General features: G+C 39.8%; 1 protein-coding gene across 1 annotated transcript in view; it reads left to right on the top strand.

The window, feature by feature from the left end:
- Window positions 1-18,410, top strand: part of LOC129697911 (basic helix-loop-helix domain-containing protein USF3) — a 37,881-nt gene that overhangs the window by 11,381 nt on the left and 8,090 nt on the right. Inside the window, exons 2-4 of the mRNA XM_055636640.1 lie at window positions 2,791-2,860; window positions 14,504-14,532; window positions 17,777-17,859. Coding sequence (XP_055492615.1) covers window positions 2,814-2,860; window positions 14,504-14,532; window positions 17,777-17,859 — 159 coding nt within the window. The 5' untranslated portion in view covers window positions 2,791-2,813. The remainder of the gene's footprint in view (window positions 1-2,790; window positions 2,861-14,503; window positions 14,533-17,776; window positions 17,860-18,410) is intronic.

Below are 18,410 nucleotides of genomic sequence, written 5' to 3' on the forward strand. Positions count from 1 at the left end.
CAGAATGAGTAGGATTGGCAGCTCCACATTCTGGGATACAGATTCTACAGGCATGATAAAGGTGGAAGGTAAGAGAAGAGCAGCCGTTTGTTTGATTAGGGAGGACATTACCCAGCGAGTATATGTGAGTGGAACTCAGAAATAAGAGATTGATCTGATGGGATTGTACTATGGGACTTCCAATAGTAAACAGGAAAAGCAACTATGTAAAAGGATCGAGAATAGCTGTAAGAATAATAGGGTTGTAATGGTAGGCGATTTTAACTTTCCTAATGTTGACTAGGACTGCCACAGTGCTAAGTACTTGGATGGAAGTGTGTGCAGATAGGTTTTCGTAAGCAATTATCTTACGAGAGAGAGGGCAACACTCAACCTCACATTGGGAAACATCGCTGGGCATGTGATTAAAAAGTCAGTGGGGGAGCACTTTAGACCCAGTGACTATAATTCCAGAGTTTAAAAATAATTATGGAAAGAGATAGGATTGGTCCACAAGTTAAAATCCTAAAAATTAGGACAAGGCTAATTTTGATGGCATCAGACAGAAACTTGCAAAGATTGACTGGGAGAGACTATATGCAGGTAACAGAGCATCTTGCATAAGCAAGTCTTTTCAAAGTGAGTGGGGGAAGAGTTCAGGGATAGGATGTTTCTGTTCAAATGAATGAAAGACTGGCAGGATTAGGGAACCCTGATTTAAGAGGAATATTCAGGCTCCGGTCTGGAAAAGGGAGGCATATGTCAGGGACAGGAAACTGGGATCAAGCCAATCTCTTGAAGAGTATAAAAATATAGGAGTACACTTAAAATGGAACCCATGAGGGGGAAAATAAAGAGGGCATTTTTTTTTTTTTATTTTTTTTTTAAAGAAAAAAAAAAAAGAAGTTGGTTCAGTCTTCATGAAGAGGACACAAATAACTCCTGGAAACACTAGGGAGAAATGAAAAATGAAAGGAAATTGTTTCAGGAGCTCGAGAAATTAATGGAACTAAAGATCAATAAGGGAAATAGTGGATTTATTGGTGGTCAGCTTCCAAAATCCTATGTATTATGAAATTGTTCCTGTGGAACAATTGGAGGATGGCAAATGTGATCTCACCATTTAAAAAAAGTGAGATCACAGATCAGTTGGCCGAAAATAGACACAAAATGCCGAACAACTCAGCGGGGGAGAGAAGGTCAGTATCAAGGTAATTGTGATGGCAGGAGAAAATATCAAAATACTCGTCATGAATTTACGGAAGGGAAATAGTGTTTGACAAACCTCAATGATTTGAGGAGACAACCGGCACAATAGATAAAGGTGAACCACTAGATACGGTGCATTACATTTAGAGGTCAAGACAAGCCAAGAGAGTTTATTGTCATATGTCCCAGATAGGACAATGAAATTCTTGCTTTGCATCAGCACAACGGAATATAGTAGGCACAAATACATAACATATCATATCAGTGAGTCCATATACCATTATATAAATATATACACACATCAATAAATAAGCAGATAAGGTGCAAATAAACAGATAATGGCGTATTAGTGTTCAGAGATTTGTTTCAGTTGAATTTAATAGCCTGAAGGCTGTGGGGAAGCAGCTATTTCTGAACCTGGACGTTGCAGTCTTCAGGCTCCTGTACCTTCTACCTGAAGGTAACGGGGAGATGAGTGTGTGGCCAGGATGGTATGGGTCCTTGATGATGCTGCCAGCCTTTTTGAGGCAGCGACTGCAATAGATCCCCTCGATGGAAGGGAGGTCAGCCGATGATGGACTGGGCAGCGTTTACTACTTTTTATAGTCTTTTCCGCTCCTGGGCGCTCAAGTTGCCAAACCAAGCCACGATGCAACCAGTCAGCATGCTCTCCACTCTGCACCTGTAGAAGTTAGAGAGAGTCCTACTTGACATACCAACTCTCCGTAATCTCCTCAGGAAGTAGAGTCGCTGATGAGCTTTCTTAATAATTGCACCAGCGTTCTCGGACCAGGAGAGATCTTCAGAAATATGCACGCCCAGGAAGTTGAAGCTCTTGACCCTCTCCACCACCGACCCGTTGATATAAACAGGACTGTGGGTCCCCATCCTACCCCTTCCAAAGTCCACAATCAGTCCCTTAGTTTTGCTGGTGTTGAGGGCCAGGTTATTGTGCTGGCACCATTTGGCCAGTCGGTCGATCTCACTTCTATACTCTGACTCATCCCCATCAGTGATACGTCCCACAACAGTGGTGTCGTCAGCGAACTTGATGATTGTTCGCACTATGACTGGCTTCGCAGTCATGAGTATAGAGTGAGTACAGGAGGGGGCTGAGCACGCAGCCTTGAGGTGCTCCCGTGCTGATTGTTATCGAGTCTGACACATTTCCACCAATATGAACAGTCTGTGGTCTTTGAATGAGGAAGTCGAGGATCCAATTGCAGAGGGATGCGCAGAGACCCAGATCTGAGAGCTTGCTAACCAGCTTGGAGGGGATGATGGTATTAAATGCCGAGCTGTAATCAATGAATAACAGCCTGACATATGAGTTTTTGGTGTCCAAGTGGTCCAGAGCGGAGTGGTGAGCCAGTGAGATCGCATCCACCGTTGATCTGTTGTGGTGGTAGGCAAACTGCAGTGGGTCTAGGTGCTGCCTATCCCGCTGAGTTACTCCACTTTTTTGTGTCTATCTCCAGCATAGTAATTACTGCAGAACAGTATAAACTCAGGTGTATCTTATCCCATCCTAGTTTAATGTTGACCCAAGTTCAGTTTTGCTCTAATATAATTAACTTTTTTGTAATTTATTTATTATGGTAGAAGGAGTGCAGTCTGCAGTCGCTATGCCAGAAATGACAGAAAATCAGACACCGCTGCGCATAACTCACAGGTAAGTGGGTTGATTTTAAGCAAATACTTGAGATTCTTTCTGGGTCTAATGCATTCTTCCTATTCAGAAGCTTAGAGTGGGTTCAATTTTGCTTGTGTTCTGACCCTAATCAAGTATCTCATGGGGCCATCCCTTCCAGAATGACCATGCCTTCAAAAGTTTCTTCAGATTTATTGTTTTAATTGATGTGTTTCAGCGTCCAATCTCCTTTCAACTATTGCGATTGATTCTCACACTGACGCATATTTTATTTAAAAGTATATTGGAAATATATCCAAAAGGCACAGAGCACAATATTGTACTCATTATTCTTGTTTGCACAGTTGGTGTTCTCGTGAGCTTGCAAAGTTGCAGTTGGTTGTTATTTGTCAATCCAAGACCTGAGTTGTTCATTTCATGTAAGAATAATAGCATGTAACTGTAGGTTAGTGATATTGCTGTATGGACAGGCTTTAATATGTGAGGATGATACAACCTAATGGTTGTGGAAGAGGCTGGAGATGCTGATTAGATGCGTCTCCTAAGATATTTACAATATCTTGGTAATTTGATAAATTGGGTGTAGCAGGGAGGGTTTCTCTAAAGTGAAGTTTTCAGTTGTACCTTGTATTAATCTGATCCTAGGCCACTTAATTTGAAGGAAGTAAGTGAGATGCTTGCAGATGTCTTAATTTAATTTACCAAAGAGCTTGCACATCAGGAGCAATTATTTGAGTTTTGACAATTGTGTATGTCGCTCTGCTATTTAACTGAAAGTAAAGAGATGAAAACTACAGTATTGTAGCCCACTTAGCATATCATCTGTTGTCAGGAGATTCCTGATCAAGGATTATTAAATATGTTGGGAAGTGTTCAGTAAATCAGAGAGACCGCATGGATCACTTTCGAAAGTATCCTTATGAGAAGTTGAGGAGTACAATGCACTGTTCTCACTAATGCTCATCAGTGTAATCAGCGGAACAAGCATCTGCAACAAGTTGATCCATGAAAAAGTCAAATTAACGGAGCTTTCTCAAGAGTTGTCACAGACACTCTCTAGCAGTTATGTTCTTTAGACTTGTCCAGCTTTATAAGCATTGGTGCTACCAAATCTCCCTATGACTGCGTGAGATATCTCCGGGTGCTCGGGTCTCCTCTCACACTCCAAAGATGTGCTGCTTTGTAGGTTAATTGGCTTCGGTAAAATAGTTGCGAGTGTGTAGGATAGTGTTAGAGTAATCACTAGACAGTGTAAACTCAGTGGGCCAAAGGGCATGTTTCCTTGCTGTATGTCTAAAGTCTAAAGCCACAAAGCCCTTCTAGTATTTGACATTTACCATCTTGAGTAAATGAGTGACCATCTATCCTATCTATGTCACATCATTTTAAATGCTCTTATCAGGTTGCCCCTCAGCCTCTGACTCCGTAGAGAAATATTCTAAGTTTGCCTTGCTTCTCCTTATGGCTAATACATAGAAACATAGAAACAAACATAGAAAATAGGTGCAGGAGTAGGCCATTCGGCCCTTCGAGCCTGCACCGCCATTCAATATGATCATGGCTGATCATCTAACTCAATACACTTCAATCCAGGCGATATCCTGGTGAATCGCTTCTGCAGAATCTCCAAAGTCTTTAAATCCTTCCTAGTGACCAGAACTGCACACAATACTGTAACCTGACTAAAGTTTTTATATTACTGCAACATAACATCAACTTTTATATTGCTGGTGGGTCAGAACTTATCAAAAGACTGTCAAAGAAAAATCGAAGGCATTGACTATATACAATGATTCTATGAACATAATAGTGCCAGGCTGTAGTTTGGTGTCTATGGAACAATCTTCCAGTTTAAATAATCCCCAGATATTCAGGAGGTCACAGTCCGATGCTTTGACTAATGCTAAGTGGTTTGCCTTAATTGTGTTTTGATGGAACAGTTTGATGCAATTTGCTTGCTCGGCATTTGAGGATTGTTTAAATCCAGCCATGTAAGTAAAAAATCAAAAAAATCTGCACATATTGGAAATATCAAATAAAAACGCAGGGTGGAAGTCTGTTACAAGGGGTGCGTTGCAGGGATCGGTGCTGGCCTTTTTTGTTTATATGTAATGACATGCATGAGAATGTGGAGTCGTATAGCATGGAAACAGGCCCTTCAGCCCAACTTGCCCACATTGACCAACATACTAGTCCTCCCTGCTTTTGGTCCATATCTCTATTAACCTACACTATCCATATACATGTCCAAATGTTTCTTAAGTGTTGTGATGGTATCTGCCTCAACTACCTCCTCTGGCAGCTTGCTCCATACACCCACCAGCCCTTGTGTAAAAAGTTACCACTCAGGTTCCCACTAAATCCTTACCCCCTCACCTTAAAGGTTGTATGCTTGATAAGTTTCCTGATGACATGGAAATTGATAGTCGTAGATAATGAAGAAGGTTGTGTAAGGATGCAGTGGGACATTGATCAGCTGTAAAGTTGGGTGGAGCAATGGCAGGTTGAATTTAATGCAGACAAGTGTGAGGTAACGCACTTTGGGAACATATATGGCAGGAACTTTAGCATGTGTTGATATATGGAAGGACTTTGGGTGCAAATCCATATCTCTCTGAAAGTGCCATCACAGAGAGATAGGTGGCGCAAAAGACATTTGACATGCTTGCTTTCACAGGCCATGGCGTGGAGGTAAAAGTTTTAATGTCATATCGCAGTTGTATATACATTGATTAAACCTTAATTAGAGTACTGGGTAAAGTTTTTGTCTCCAAGCTGCATAAATAATATCGTAATAATAATAATAAAGCGCGTGCAGAAAAGATTCACCATCATGTTATTTGGAACAGTTATTATAAGGCGAGATTGGATGGGTTGGCTTTATACTCACTGAAATATAGGAATCTGACTTCCGGTGGCTGCTATGAAGCAGTGAAGGCAGCTGCACTGAGCTCTCCTCCAGACAAATCGTGTTTAAAGTCGACTCCCATGCCAGGAACGAGTTAAAAATTCTTATCAGGTTTGCTGAACGTCAAGGGTACTGACTCCATCAAACGATACTGGTGGTTTTGGGATTTAAAACGATCTTATCGTAAAAACTGGATGAGAAAGAGAAGAGGTCAGAGAGGTCCCAAGAAAACTACAATCAGTCTCCAGCTCCAAAAAGCTCTGGATGAGCTTGAAACTACCCCTGAACTCTCGTTTGAAAGTTTGGAAGAGGAGCTGGAACCTCAACAACCTACAAGCGATATGGCTGCGAGAAGTGATACAAAGGAGAAAGAAATGAAAAGCTGGGAAGAAACGGTAAGAGCTAATATTCTTAAAGAAATTAGTAAAGATCTTCAGCAGCAATTTGCCAAAATGAATTCTACAATTCAGAATAACTTCTCCACTATGGAGGGCAATCTTTCTATGAAAATTGATAAGAGCTGTGGCGAAGTAAAAGAGCTTTATGTAGCCCTGAAACAGCAGTTTAAAGATTTGGAGTCCAACACAGCGAAAGAGATGGAAAGTATGCGGAGAGAGTATAACAACAAACATGACATTCTGCTAAAGCAATTAACAGACACGGAAAGATTGATGGAAGAAATGGAGGGTGAGATGGAACAGATGAGCCAAGAGATAACAGGTCTGAAAAAACAACACGATACGAATTGGGAGTTAGCGAATAAATTGAATGAGAAATGTCAAGATTTAGAGGCCAGGGCTAGGAGACAAAATCTGAGACTTGTAGGAATTAAAGAGGGTGCGGAACACAGCCTTCAAATGCGTGATTTCATTACTAATCTACTTAAAGATGTTTTCAAACTTCCTGAAAAACCAAAGATAGATCTGGCTCATCGAGTGGGTCGCCTCCAAAAACACGATAATGCTAAACCAAGGCAAATTATTGTAAAGTTTCTAGATATTTCAACTGTGGAAACTCTATTAAAGAAGATAAAATATGGAGAAAATCTTACATTCGCTGATAATATCGTAAGATTCTACAGGGATTACCCTCGGGAAATTCTGGAAAAAAGACGCGAGTTTAAAACTGCAAGCAGTGTTTTATATGGACATTCTGAAGTTCGTTATGGCGTGATCTATCCAGCAAAAATGCTAATTACTTTTAAGGGCAAGCAACGCTCATTCACCGACCCGGACGCTGCCTGCTGCCTGCAATACGCCAAGGAGATATTAAACAAAATTCAATCAGGATCAGATTAATTGACAATTTGTCAAGAACCGTTTTTTTCTGTTCAATTTAAAACCACTCGAAACCTTCAGACAACTACCAGACAGTCTTATCTGCAAAGAATGTGCTATTTAATAACACGGCCGAACTAATCTTCTGAACTGAAAGCACATAGGAACTTTCAAGGCTGCAAGCACATCATCTCTGAAGCACGGAAAACTATGAGACTGTTGCTTTTTGAAATGGCCATGATAAGAGGCTTCTGTTTCACACTATATGACCTATTACTTACATATATAACTAACTAACTAATTAACCAATTACGCACAATATACTCAACCAACGTTAAAGGCGTAATGTCCTATACTAACACAATTAACTATATAGCAAGAAGGGTGGGGGAGGTTAGACATATATTTTAATTACTAAATACTAATAATGAATTAACTAACATACAGGTAAATGAAAAGTGTAATTTTTGATGAGGTATTTTAACCCATCATTATTTTTATTTTAAGCCAAATCTTCTAACTTACCTTTTATTTTATTCTATTTTAAACTGCTCAGCGATGACCTGATATGATAAGTTTGGTAACAATTAGAGGGAACCGACTAACGTTGGGTCAAATTCTAACAGGGGGATAGGGCCCAGTGCATAATTTCATCGACGGAGGTCAATTTTAAAACAAACTTAGCTACCTTAGGTGGCTTTTTTGTAATTTATCGCTTTTTTGATAAATTACATTCACTTTTTTTGTTTATTCACAATTATGTGTTGCAGGATTTAAGCATTTTTATGTACACTTTATTTTATGTTTTTCTCTTCCCCTCAATTATGTTTAATAATGTCAGGAGATGTAGAAGTACTGTAGAAACTATGAAGGACAACTCTGGATTCGGGACTCTGAGGTACTCGGCTGCATCACATGAAGCATACAGTCTGGTAATAATAGCCAATGCAAGATAATAGTCGAACAAATACCGGAGGTCTCACCTTCTGTAGTTGGAACATCAGAGGTGCGAATGAGCCAATTAAAAGAGGTAAAATTCTGGCACAATTAAAATCATTAAATATGGATATTGCGTTCCTACAAGAGACACATTTGAAACAACAAACTCAGATCAGATTAAGGGCAAATTGGATAGGTCAAACCTATTACTCCTCATTCACCTCTAAAGCAAGAGGCACGGCCATTATAATTCGGAAGGGCATACCTTTTAAATTAAAGAATTTCATATCTGATAAAGAGGGAAGATATGTTATAGTCACAGGAGAAATTTACAATACACCATTAACTATGATAAATATTTACGCGCCTAATTTTGATAACCCACAATTTTTTAGGAAAATAATAGATTTAATCGCAGAGCATAATTTTCAAAATATAATAATGGGGGGAGATTTCAATTGTGTTATAGATCCATATTTAGATAAATCAATAAAGCTAGGGAAGCGTCTTGTTAAAACCAAGACCTGTGAATTTCTAAATACTTATATAAAAAATAATAACATAGCTGATGTTTGGAGAATAGCAAATCCAAGTGGTAGGGAATACTCATTTTATTCATCAGTTCACAAAACTTATTCGCGAATTGACTATTTCTTACTGGACACAAAATTGATCCCGTATACGAATGAACCATCATATCATAATAGTATTATTTCTGATCACTCACCATTGACTTTTATACTTAAAATTGAGGGAATGCCGAGTATAAAGCCTTTTTGGAGGTTCAATGTACACATATTAAATAACCCGCAGGGTTATGAGTATATAAAAGAACAAACAAAACTTTTTTTTGAAACAAATGACACACCGGGTATTTCTGCACCGCTATTATGGGAAACCTTCAAGGCATATATTCGCGGTGTCATAATCTCTTACCAAAGTTTTCAAAATAAGGAAAATAAAAGAGAACTTCAGCGGATAGAACAGAAGATAAAATTACTAGAACTGGACAATGCAACTGACCCAACCATAAATAAACATAATAAGATAACTTTACTGAAATATAAAGTCAATAGAATATTATCGGCTAGAGTAATAAGAGTATTCCAAATTACAAAACAAGCGCACTTTGAATTTGGGGATAAGCCACATAAACTGCTTGCGAGGCAACTGAAGCAACGAGAAAAGGAAAAAACTATTACAAAAATTAAATCGGACAATGGTGAGTTGCTAACATTGCCTAAGGATATTAATAAGAGGTTTGCCCAATTTTATCATAATTTATACACATCCAAAATAAAGACAGATGTAAGTAAAATTACAAATTTTTTAGATAATTGCAAGCTCCCAAAATTGGGTAGTTTAGAACAAGAGCAATTAGGAGCACGGATTACTAGTGAAGAAATAAAACAAATAATAAGCTCATTGAAAAATGGGAAGACCCCAGGACCAGATGGCTTTAGTAATGAATTTTATAAAAGATTTCAGGAGTCTATTGTACCAAGATTATTTAATTTATACACGCAGGCTTATACTGAAAATAAACTACCAGAAACCCTAGCAGAAGCAACAATAACGCTTATACCAAAAAAAGATAAAGATTTAGAAGAGCCTGGTTCTTATAGAGCTATATCACTTCTAAATACGGATCAGAAAATTTTAGCAAAGATTCTAGCTAGAAGGCTAAATAATTATATTAACAATTTAATAAATACGGATCAAACGGGATTTATACCCAAAAGACAATCATTTAATAATTTGAGAAGGCTTTTTAATATAATGTACTCTCATAAGAAGGACAATGAAGATATCTCAGTGGTCACGTTGGATGCAGAGAAGGCATTTGATCAAGTAGAATGGCAGTATTTATACAAGGTACTCCAAAAAATTTAATATGGGAGAGAATTTTATCAGATGGATTAAACTACTTTATGACAGACCTACGGCAAGAATATTAACTAACAATACACTATCTCCAAAATGTTACCTATCAAGGGGTAATAGGCAAGGGTGTGCCTTATCACCATTGCTATTTGCCCTTATGATAGAACCGTTGGCCGAAAGGATTAGAAATCACCCGAATATTCACGGATATAACAGCAAGGACTCAAATAATAAAATTTCATTATACGCGGATGATATCCTTTTATATATTACTAATACACAAACGAGTATACCCACCTTATTAACACTAATTGAGGAATTCGGCTCTTTTTCAGGATACAGAATAAATTGGAATAAAAGCGAAATTATGTCTTTAAAACCACAGGATTCGAGACACTTACTAAAATTCCCCTTCAAAATTGCAACAGAAAAATTTAAGTACCTGGGTATTCAAATTACGAGAAGACACAAATCATTATTTAGTGCCAATTTTATACCACTATTAAATAAACTGAATGATACGATTAAATTTTGGAAAACGCTTCCACTCTCATTGATAGGCAGAATTAACGCTATAAAAATGACTTTCCTACCACAATTAATATATTTGTTTCAAGCAATTCCAATATATATTCCAAAATATTTTTTCAAAAAATTAGATTCCTCTATCACTAATTTTATATGGGACTACAGAACACATAGAATTCAACGAAAGCATTTGTGCAAATTTAAAGAAGTGGGGGGTTTATCATTACCTAACTTTATATATTACTACTGGGCAGTGCATATTAAGAACATAATATACTGGCTAGATAGTTCCACTCAGCAGTTGGAGTGGATAAGAATGGAGAAAGAGGAGTGCTATCCGCACGATATAGGAACGATCCTGCTCTCACCGATAAAATTGAATAGTATAATATATAAGAAGAACCCAATTATTCACAATATAATAAGAATTTGGAAACAAATAAAAGCATCCTTGAAATTAAATAATTTATCAGTACTAACCCCACTACTGAACAACCCCGCATTCAAACCTTCTCTCATCGACAACACATATCAGCAATGGGATAGACTGGGGATTAGGAAAGTAGGGGACATGTATGAAGTGGGCAAACTGTTATCATTTCAACAATTAAAATTAAAATTTAAATTGAAGGATAATCAATATTTTAAATATATACAGGTATGTGACTTTATGAAGAAACATACACATAGATTTCAAACTATATTTTTAGATCCTTTAGAAGAAGCAATGAATATTAAGGCTGATTCACAAAAATTAATATCATACTTTTATAATAATATATTAAATAGAGAATCACCCTCAACAGAAGCATTAAGGGAAGATTGGGAACGAGAGCTAATGACAAAGATCTCGAAGGATAGATGGGAAAAATATTTGATGAACACACATAACTGTTCTATTAATGCAAGACACAATTTAATTCAATTCAAATTATTACATAGACTATATTATTCAAAAACGAGGTTGAACAAATTTTATCCAAACGTCTCTCCCAGATGCGATAAATGTTTGTTTCAAAACGCTAATATAACACACTCATTTGTTGGATGTACAAAGTTGAATAAATTTTGGAGTGATATATTTGATATATTTACAAAGATTTTCAAGTCAAGAATAGAACCCAAAACGGAATGGATTATATTTGGAATAATAGGAGAAGATACCAATTTAAATAAAGATCAAAATGTTTTTTTTAATTATGGGTTAATAATTGGAAAGAAATTGATACTTAAATTTTGGAAAAGTACAACCACACCAACTGTTAAAATGTGGATTAGGAATATGATGGACATAGCACGCCTTGAAGAAATGAGACTCCGACTAATAGATAAATATGACCAATTCTTAAAGAGTTGGTCTCCTTTCATCGACTTTTTGGAATCATGTGATGCAGCGGTGCCGTAAGGATTGCCGATTTCAGTTCATGACGCGGATAGATCTACATCTCCGAATACAGATTTGAAAAATTCTCTTTTAAGGGGCCTTCTCTTCTATTGCTACTCTCCTCTTTCTCTCTTCCTTTTTTTATTTTTTATATACACACTTCACGTTTTTCTACTCTCTGCCATCTATTTTTCCACTTTTTCCCCTTTCTATTGCTTTCTTTTTCTTGATCTGCTTACTTTTTTCTTATAACATAAAACTAGAGGTTGTACATAGAATGGATTACAGTATTACATAGTTGGCACCTAAAATTAGGCGCCACTGTACTGTTTTATGCTGTATTAACTTCTAATAAAAAAAAAAAAAAAAAAAAAAAAAAAAAAAAAGAAATATAGGAATCTAATGATGACCTTAAAAGATGTTTCTAAACTTATGAGGGGCATAGTTTGCATAATCGTTTGTCTTTGTCGCAAGGCAGGGGAGCCTAAAACTAGAGGCTCAAGCGTCAGGAAAAAATAAATAAATTGGTGGTACAGGTGCACAACCTTTTATCCGAAAGCCTTGGGACCAGACACTTTTCGTAATTCAGAATTTTTCGGCTTTCGAATGGAAGATTTTTAGCGTAGATTTTAACGGCTGGCTCAGTGGTAGAGTGCTCGGCTCATATCCGCAAGGTCGCGAATTTGCGCCTAGATCCTGGCAGTTACTCGATCGCGAGTTTGAGTCTTCAATGTAGTTTTTTCTTGCAGAATAGGAGAGAATAGGGAAGGTTAGGCTGGGATCATTCTCTGCGAGATGATCTTAGTGCGGGAGACAAGTGTAGGAGAGGTACTGACTGTGTGGGCAGAACTTTGGAAGTGATTGCCCACCATTCTCAAAAGCCGCTGTGTCTCCCTGTCCCTCCAACTCCAGAGGAATCCGCTCCCCGATGGGCCGCTACGGCGACAAATGGCAGTTCGCCCACAGCCCGAGCTGCGCCCCCTCATCCGCAACCCGGGTTCCTCTGGAGTTGGAGCGGGGCTGGGCTAGAGTTGCTGCTGGCTGTGAGTCTCTGGGATCTCCGTGCTTGCAGTCGGTGTCCCGTTGGTCCTGACGTCTCCGGCCACCCCCCTGGACTGGAGCTGAGACTGGGAACTGTACCGCCCTTGCCCCCTCCCTCTGCAACTGCAAACAACCCCACAGTTCCCAGTCTCAGCTCCTGTATAGGGGGGTGGCCGGAGACGTCACAGCCCGAGCTGCGCCGCCTCATCCGCAACCCCAAGACCAAAACGTACCTTGCACACCATCAGCTTCTGTCCCTACGGGGAGCGTGTTCCTCTGGAGTTGGAGCGGGGCTGGGCTGCTGCTGGCTGTGGGTCTCTGGGATCTCCGTGCTTGCAGTGGGCCTGCGGGTCGGTGTCCCGTTGGTCCTGATGTCTCTGGTGACTGGCACTGACCTGCTGGCATCGCCGACGTAAAAAGACAGTGCAAAGCCCCGCGCCGGTGCAATGGGCGGGGAGCTGGAGAGGGGAGGGAAGGGGTCACACACATGGCCGGGAAGCAGAGGGGTGTAGGTGGGATGAAACTGAAGGGAGCGACAATCTGCTGCTGCCTGCCCGCTGAGTTTAAAAAGTTCCCACGCAAGACTCACGATACACTGTGTGTGTAGCAGCAGATTGTCAATTATTAACCCTCCCGCGCAATATTCCCTCACCTCTTTTATGAATGGGGATTTAGTTCCCCTTTCTTCGAGGACCGACCGGAGGTGCCGCTGTCACCTCTGCGGGCCGCCCTCGGTGAACGTCTTCAAGGACCTTTCTTCAAGGTCCTCGAAAAAATGTCCGCTATTCGGAGCTTTTCGTTATTTGGAACTTCGGATAAAAGGTTGTGCACCTGTATAGTGGATGGGGAAGAAAGATCTCTGTTTATAACCAGATCTAGAGCAATTGGGAAGGTGCGGCAAGGAATGGTAAATGACATTTAATTCTGACAAGAGTGAGATGTTACATTTTGGTATATTAAACCATGGCTGGACTTGCACAGAAAATGTGTAAATGGTAGAGCCCTGAAGCGTGTCGTGGAATAGAGATCTAGGAGTTTGGTGTAAGGTTTCCTGAAAGTGGCAGTTCAGGTGGGTAAGGTGGGTGACACTTGTCTTCACTAGGAAGTGTATTCAGTACAGAAAGACTGAGACCGTGATACGGCTGTTACAAGTCAATGGTGAGGCTGCCAGCTATAGGAACAATGTCATTTAAATTAGAAAAGGTGTAGAAGAGATTCACCGGAATGTCATCTGAACTTGCAAACCTAAGTGACAGGGAGAGGCTGGATAGGCAGGAACCTTTTTTCTTTGGAACATAGGAGATTGATTGAAATGTACAAATTTGGGAAGAGCATGGATAAAGTGACCACTCACAGGATAGAAAATTCTGTGGCACTGAATGAGAACAACTCCTAAAGCTTTGAAGAACCTCAATGCCACCTAAGATAAAGCAGCCTGGTATATTGCCACCCCTTTAACCACCCAAAGCATTGGTGGGTTGACATCCTGGAACTCTCTACCAAACAGCACTGTGTGTGAACACCTTCACCATGAGAATTGCAGAAGTACAATGGAGTACCTCACCACCATCTCCTCTAGGTTAAATTGGGCAATAAATTGGTGAGACCTAGATCTTGAAAATGAATAAAAGACACATTTGGGTGAGTTCTTTATCTTCTTTTATTTCTACTTAACTCTTTCCTTTTTTTCCTTATGTAAATAGGAAGAAAAATCGAGAATCTCACAACGCAGGTCAGTGTTTGTTACTGTTTCTGGTTCAGTTATGGTAGTTACAGTAATTTAGCTGTTTTTAGTCCATGTAAGGAGGATTTTGAGAAAGCACGAGGCTGCAAACTTTATGGAACGAGCATTATGATTGCATGAATTGTTCACCGTTCATGCATATTCTTCTGTTGTGATGTGTGTACCCAAAACTTCCCATGAAGTCTTTCAAGTCTGGACCTTACAGTCCACCAATGTTCATGTCCCTATGCACCAGTCACCTTAATTAGTGAGGATCAGCATTTGGATATTGAGCTAAGCCAGTAACTCAAAATGTGTAATGAAGCCGTTGTTATGTGGAGTTAGTGATGAGCCAAGAGAATTATTGCCAAGATACATAACTGTTCCGCCCCCCCCTCCCCTGACATCAGTCTGAAGAAGGGTCGACCCGAAACTTCGGCCATTCCTTCTCTCCAGAGAAGCTGCCTCACCCGCTGAGTTACTCCAGCATTTTGTGTCTACCTTTGATTTAAACCAGCATCTGCAGTTCTTTCTTGTAGAATTATCCCCAATCTGCCTTGCTCATTTTGTCATTCACAAAGCATATTTTGTGAAGCATTCACTTGAGCATTGTTTCATGGTCACTTGTTCCATGAACCCACAGGTGTTTCATAATAAAGTTAACATTGATTTTTGCTAACTAATGTAAAGTTTGAAAATGTTATTATCATTGGAATTTATTGCAGTAACTGCTGGTATATGGCTTTTTCTGCTTGAAACATCTTTGGATAGCTCAGGAACATGCTTGTGTTCAGCTGACAATCTCCTAACTTGCTCTTTATTTTTTACTTGATAATCTTGCTGTGCCGTTGTGGTCACATTAACATCGGCAATCCAGCTGTATCTTCTGTCCCTTGTTGCAAGTGGCCTCTGCCACTGATAGTCCAGGTGTTTTAATGTTAGTGTGACGACCATTGTTATATTTTGCACTTAACTATATAGTCAAGTATTATATTGGTCTTTTTCAAGGGACAATTACCTAGCACCAAGTGACAGTAATAATGAATTAACTGTTATGGTAATGTTTATTGTAATTATTGCAGTGACAATGTAAACCATGTATTGGCCTGGACTTTGTAGGAGTAAAGGCAGAATAATGACCTTTGCTTACCATCATTAGCCATTAGTTTATTGTCACGTGTACCAAGACATAGTGTTCATTATTCCATACAACTGACAGCAGCTCCAGGATTTGTGTAAATGCATGCTGTAAAAACACTATGCTTTCATTGCACCCTCACTAACTCTATGCAGTGTGCTGCAATGCACCCAAGCTGAATTTCCTTAAACTGATATGAATTTAGATATTTTACCAAATTAGTTCCATATAAAACAGCGTGAAAATCTCATCATGGAAGTATGCTGGTAACACACAGCAGGTCAAGCAGTTAAGAAATAAAATAATGTTTCAGGTTGATGACATTCCATTAGAAAATCTTTTGATTAGTTTGATTAATTATATGAGATCTAAATTATTTTTTTATTTGTTAACCAAGCCATAGCCATTGAAGTATATGTCCCTTAATTCACATGCATTACATTAGTTCTTGTATTTAACTTTTGTGACATTTTAAATTGCAAGGTTTTTTTTAGATATATCCTTAGTGGAGATATTTCAATTGCTTTACTCATCTATAGATCCAGTCAATGTTTTGCATTCTGTATGATATTTATAAACGAAAGTATTTTGTGGTTCTCCGCCTGTGAAATTCTCTCAACTGATTGAGTGTATGGGCAGCTGATCAAACTTTGTGTCAGGAATGGGTATCTTGATTTGATGAAAGATCATCCACCTGTAATATCTCAGTTTTTGTTTTCTCAGATGCTGCCTGATTGCTAGGTATTTCCAGCATTCTCCTTTATGTAGATGTTCAACATTTGCTCTGTCTGAACCTCAAGGGTCTAGAATGTTTTTTTTCCCCTTTCTGAACCTTTCTCATTTATTTATCTCGTCTCATTACTTCAGACAGATCAGCTTCCTCTCCTGCGACACTGAAATAATTGTATTATCCAGACAACCTTGGTCTCTAGAGACATTCCCATTTTTGCTGTACCCCCTTTCTCTCTTTACATCTTAAAATATGCTTATTTTCTCATTTTCAAGTTCTGGGGAAGCAATTGACCTGAAATGTTAATGTTGTTTCTCTCCCCTCTGACGCTGCCTGACCTGCTGAGTATTTCCAGTATTTTCTTGTTTTTAATTGTTTGATGACTTAACAGACGCTGAGCACGCGGAATCCTTTTGAATTGATATCTGAAAGAAGCAGTCATTGGAATAGGGCAAATTCTCTTCATGAGAATTGCTTGATCTTTGTTGAGAATATTTTTCCTTCCCGCTTTCAATGAAAATCAGTTACTTTGCCAGTAACCGCACATACTGGTTCACTTTATTACAATGTCACATTCAAGAGTTTGAAAATTACAATATTATGTACTATTCCTATTAGTGATTACCAATTGTGATTGTTTTACTAATGGTCTTCTGAAAAATCATCCAGAAATGTCCCCCCCCCCACCCCCCCCCCCCCACCCCCCCCCCCCCCCCCCCCCCCCCCCCCCCCCCCCCCCCCCCCCCCCCCCCCCCCCCCCCCCCCCCCCCCCCCCCCCCCCCCCCCCCCCCCCCCCCCCCCCCCCCCCCCCCCCCCCCCCCCCCCCCCCCCCCCCCCCCCCCCCCCCCCCCCTCCATTAAATACAGCAACATTTCTTTACTTCAAACGTTTTCCTTCACTCCCAATGTTGATACATAACCTTCTCTGTGAATAACAAGGTTATGGAAAATTATAGGTTTGTCTTTGAGCTGAGATAAACCACTGCAGCCAAGGAGATGGAGAGTAAACAAAAGATGATGGCTGAGGGGAAATTGCTTAAGTTTTAATAAAGTACTGGATGTAAATTAAACTGAAAATTAAATGCTAAAGCTTGCTGTGTGTGAATTAGTTGATCACTGGGTTACTTTGGAGAGGGTAGTTATTAGATTTATAACCACAGTGGAAAGGGGCAGGTATCCAGTTAATGGGCAGCACAGAGCAACTTCATTGTGATGTGCCGGAGTAACATGAAAATAATTCTAACTTTCCCAACATAATATTTCAGAACTTGGCTGCCTTGGTTGCCTGCAGACGTGTTACTGTCATAAAGGAAAGTTAGAAAATAGACAAAAATGTATTCAAAACTGAGCTCTTTCAATTTTTAAGACAAATTCTGATGTTTCTAGTGGAAAGACATCGAAAGAAGAAGATTAACTCGGGAATAAACAAAATTGGAGAACTAATTCCATGCTCTCCTGCTCTGAAACAGGTAAAACTGTTCCAATGTTGTACATTTTTTTTAATTCTAAAGTTAAACAATTTAGATAGATAATGGTGGTTTGTATCTCATGAGACTCAACCGGTATCATACTGCTGGGGTGTAAACTACCCAAGCAAAATATGAGGTGCTGTTCCTCCAATTTGCGGTGGGCCTCCCTCTGGCCATGGAGGAGGCCCAGGACAGAAAGGTCGGATATGGAATGGGAGGGGGAGTTGAAGTGCTGAGCCACTGGGAGATCAGGCTGGTTATTGCGAACTGAGTGGAGGTGTTGGGCGAAGCGATCGCCAAGCCTGCACTTGGTCTCACCGATGTAGATCAGTTGTGACCTGGAACAGCGGATGCAGTAGATGAGGTTGAAGGAGATGCAGGTTAACCTCTGCCTCACCTGGAAAGACTGCTTGGGTCCTTGGATGGAGTGAGAGAGGAGGTAAAGCGACAAGTGTAGCATTTCCTACGGTTGCAAAGGAAAGTACCAGGGGAGGGGGTGGTTTGGGTGGGAAGGGACGAATTGACCCGGGAGTTATGGAGGGAACGGTCTC

The sequence above is a fragment of the Leucoraja erinacea genome, chromosome 6 (genome assembly GCF_028641065.1).
Source record: "Leucoraja erinacea ecotype New England chromosome 6, Leri_hhj_1, whole genome shotgun sequence".
Lineage (NCBI taxonomy): Eukaryota > Metazoa > Chordata > Chondrichthyes > Rajiformes > Rajidae > Leucoraja > Leucoraja erinaceus.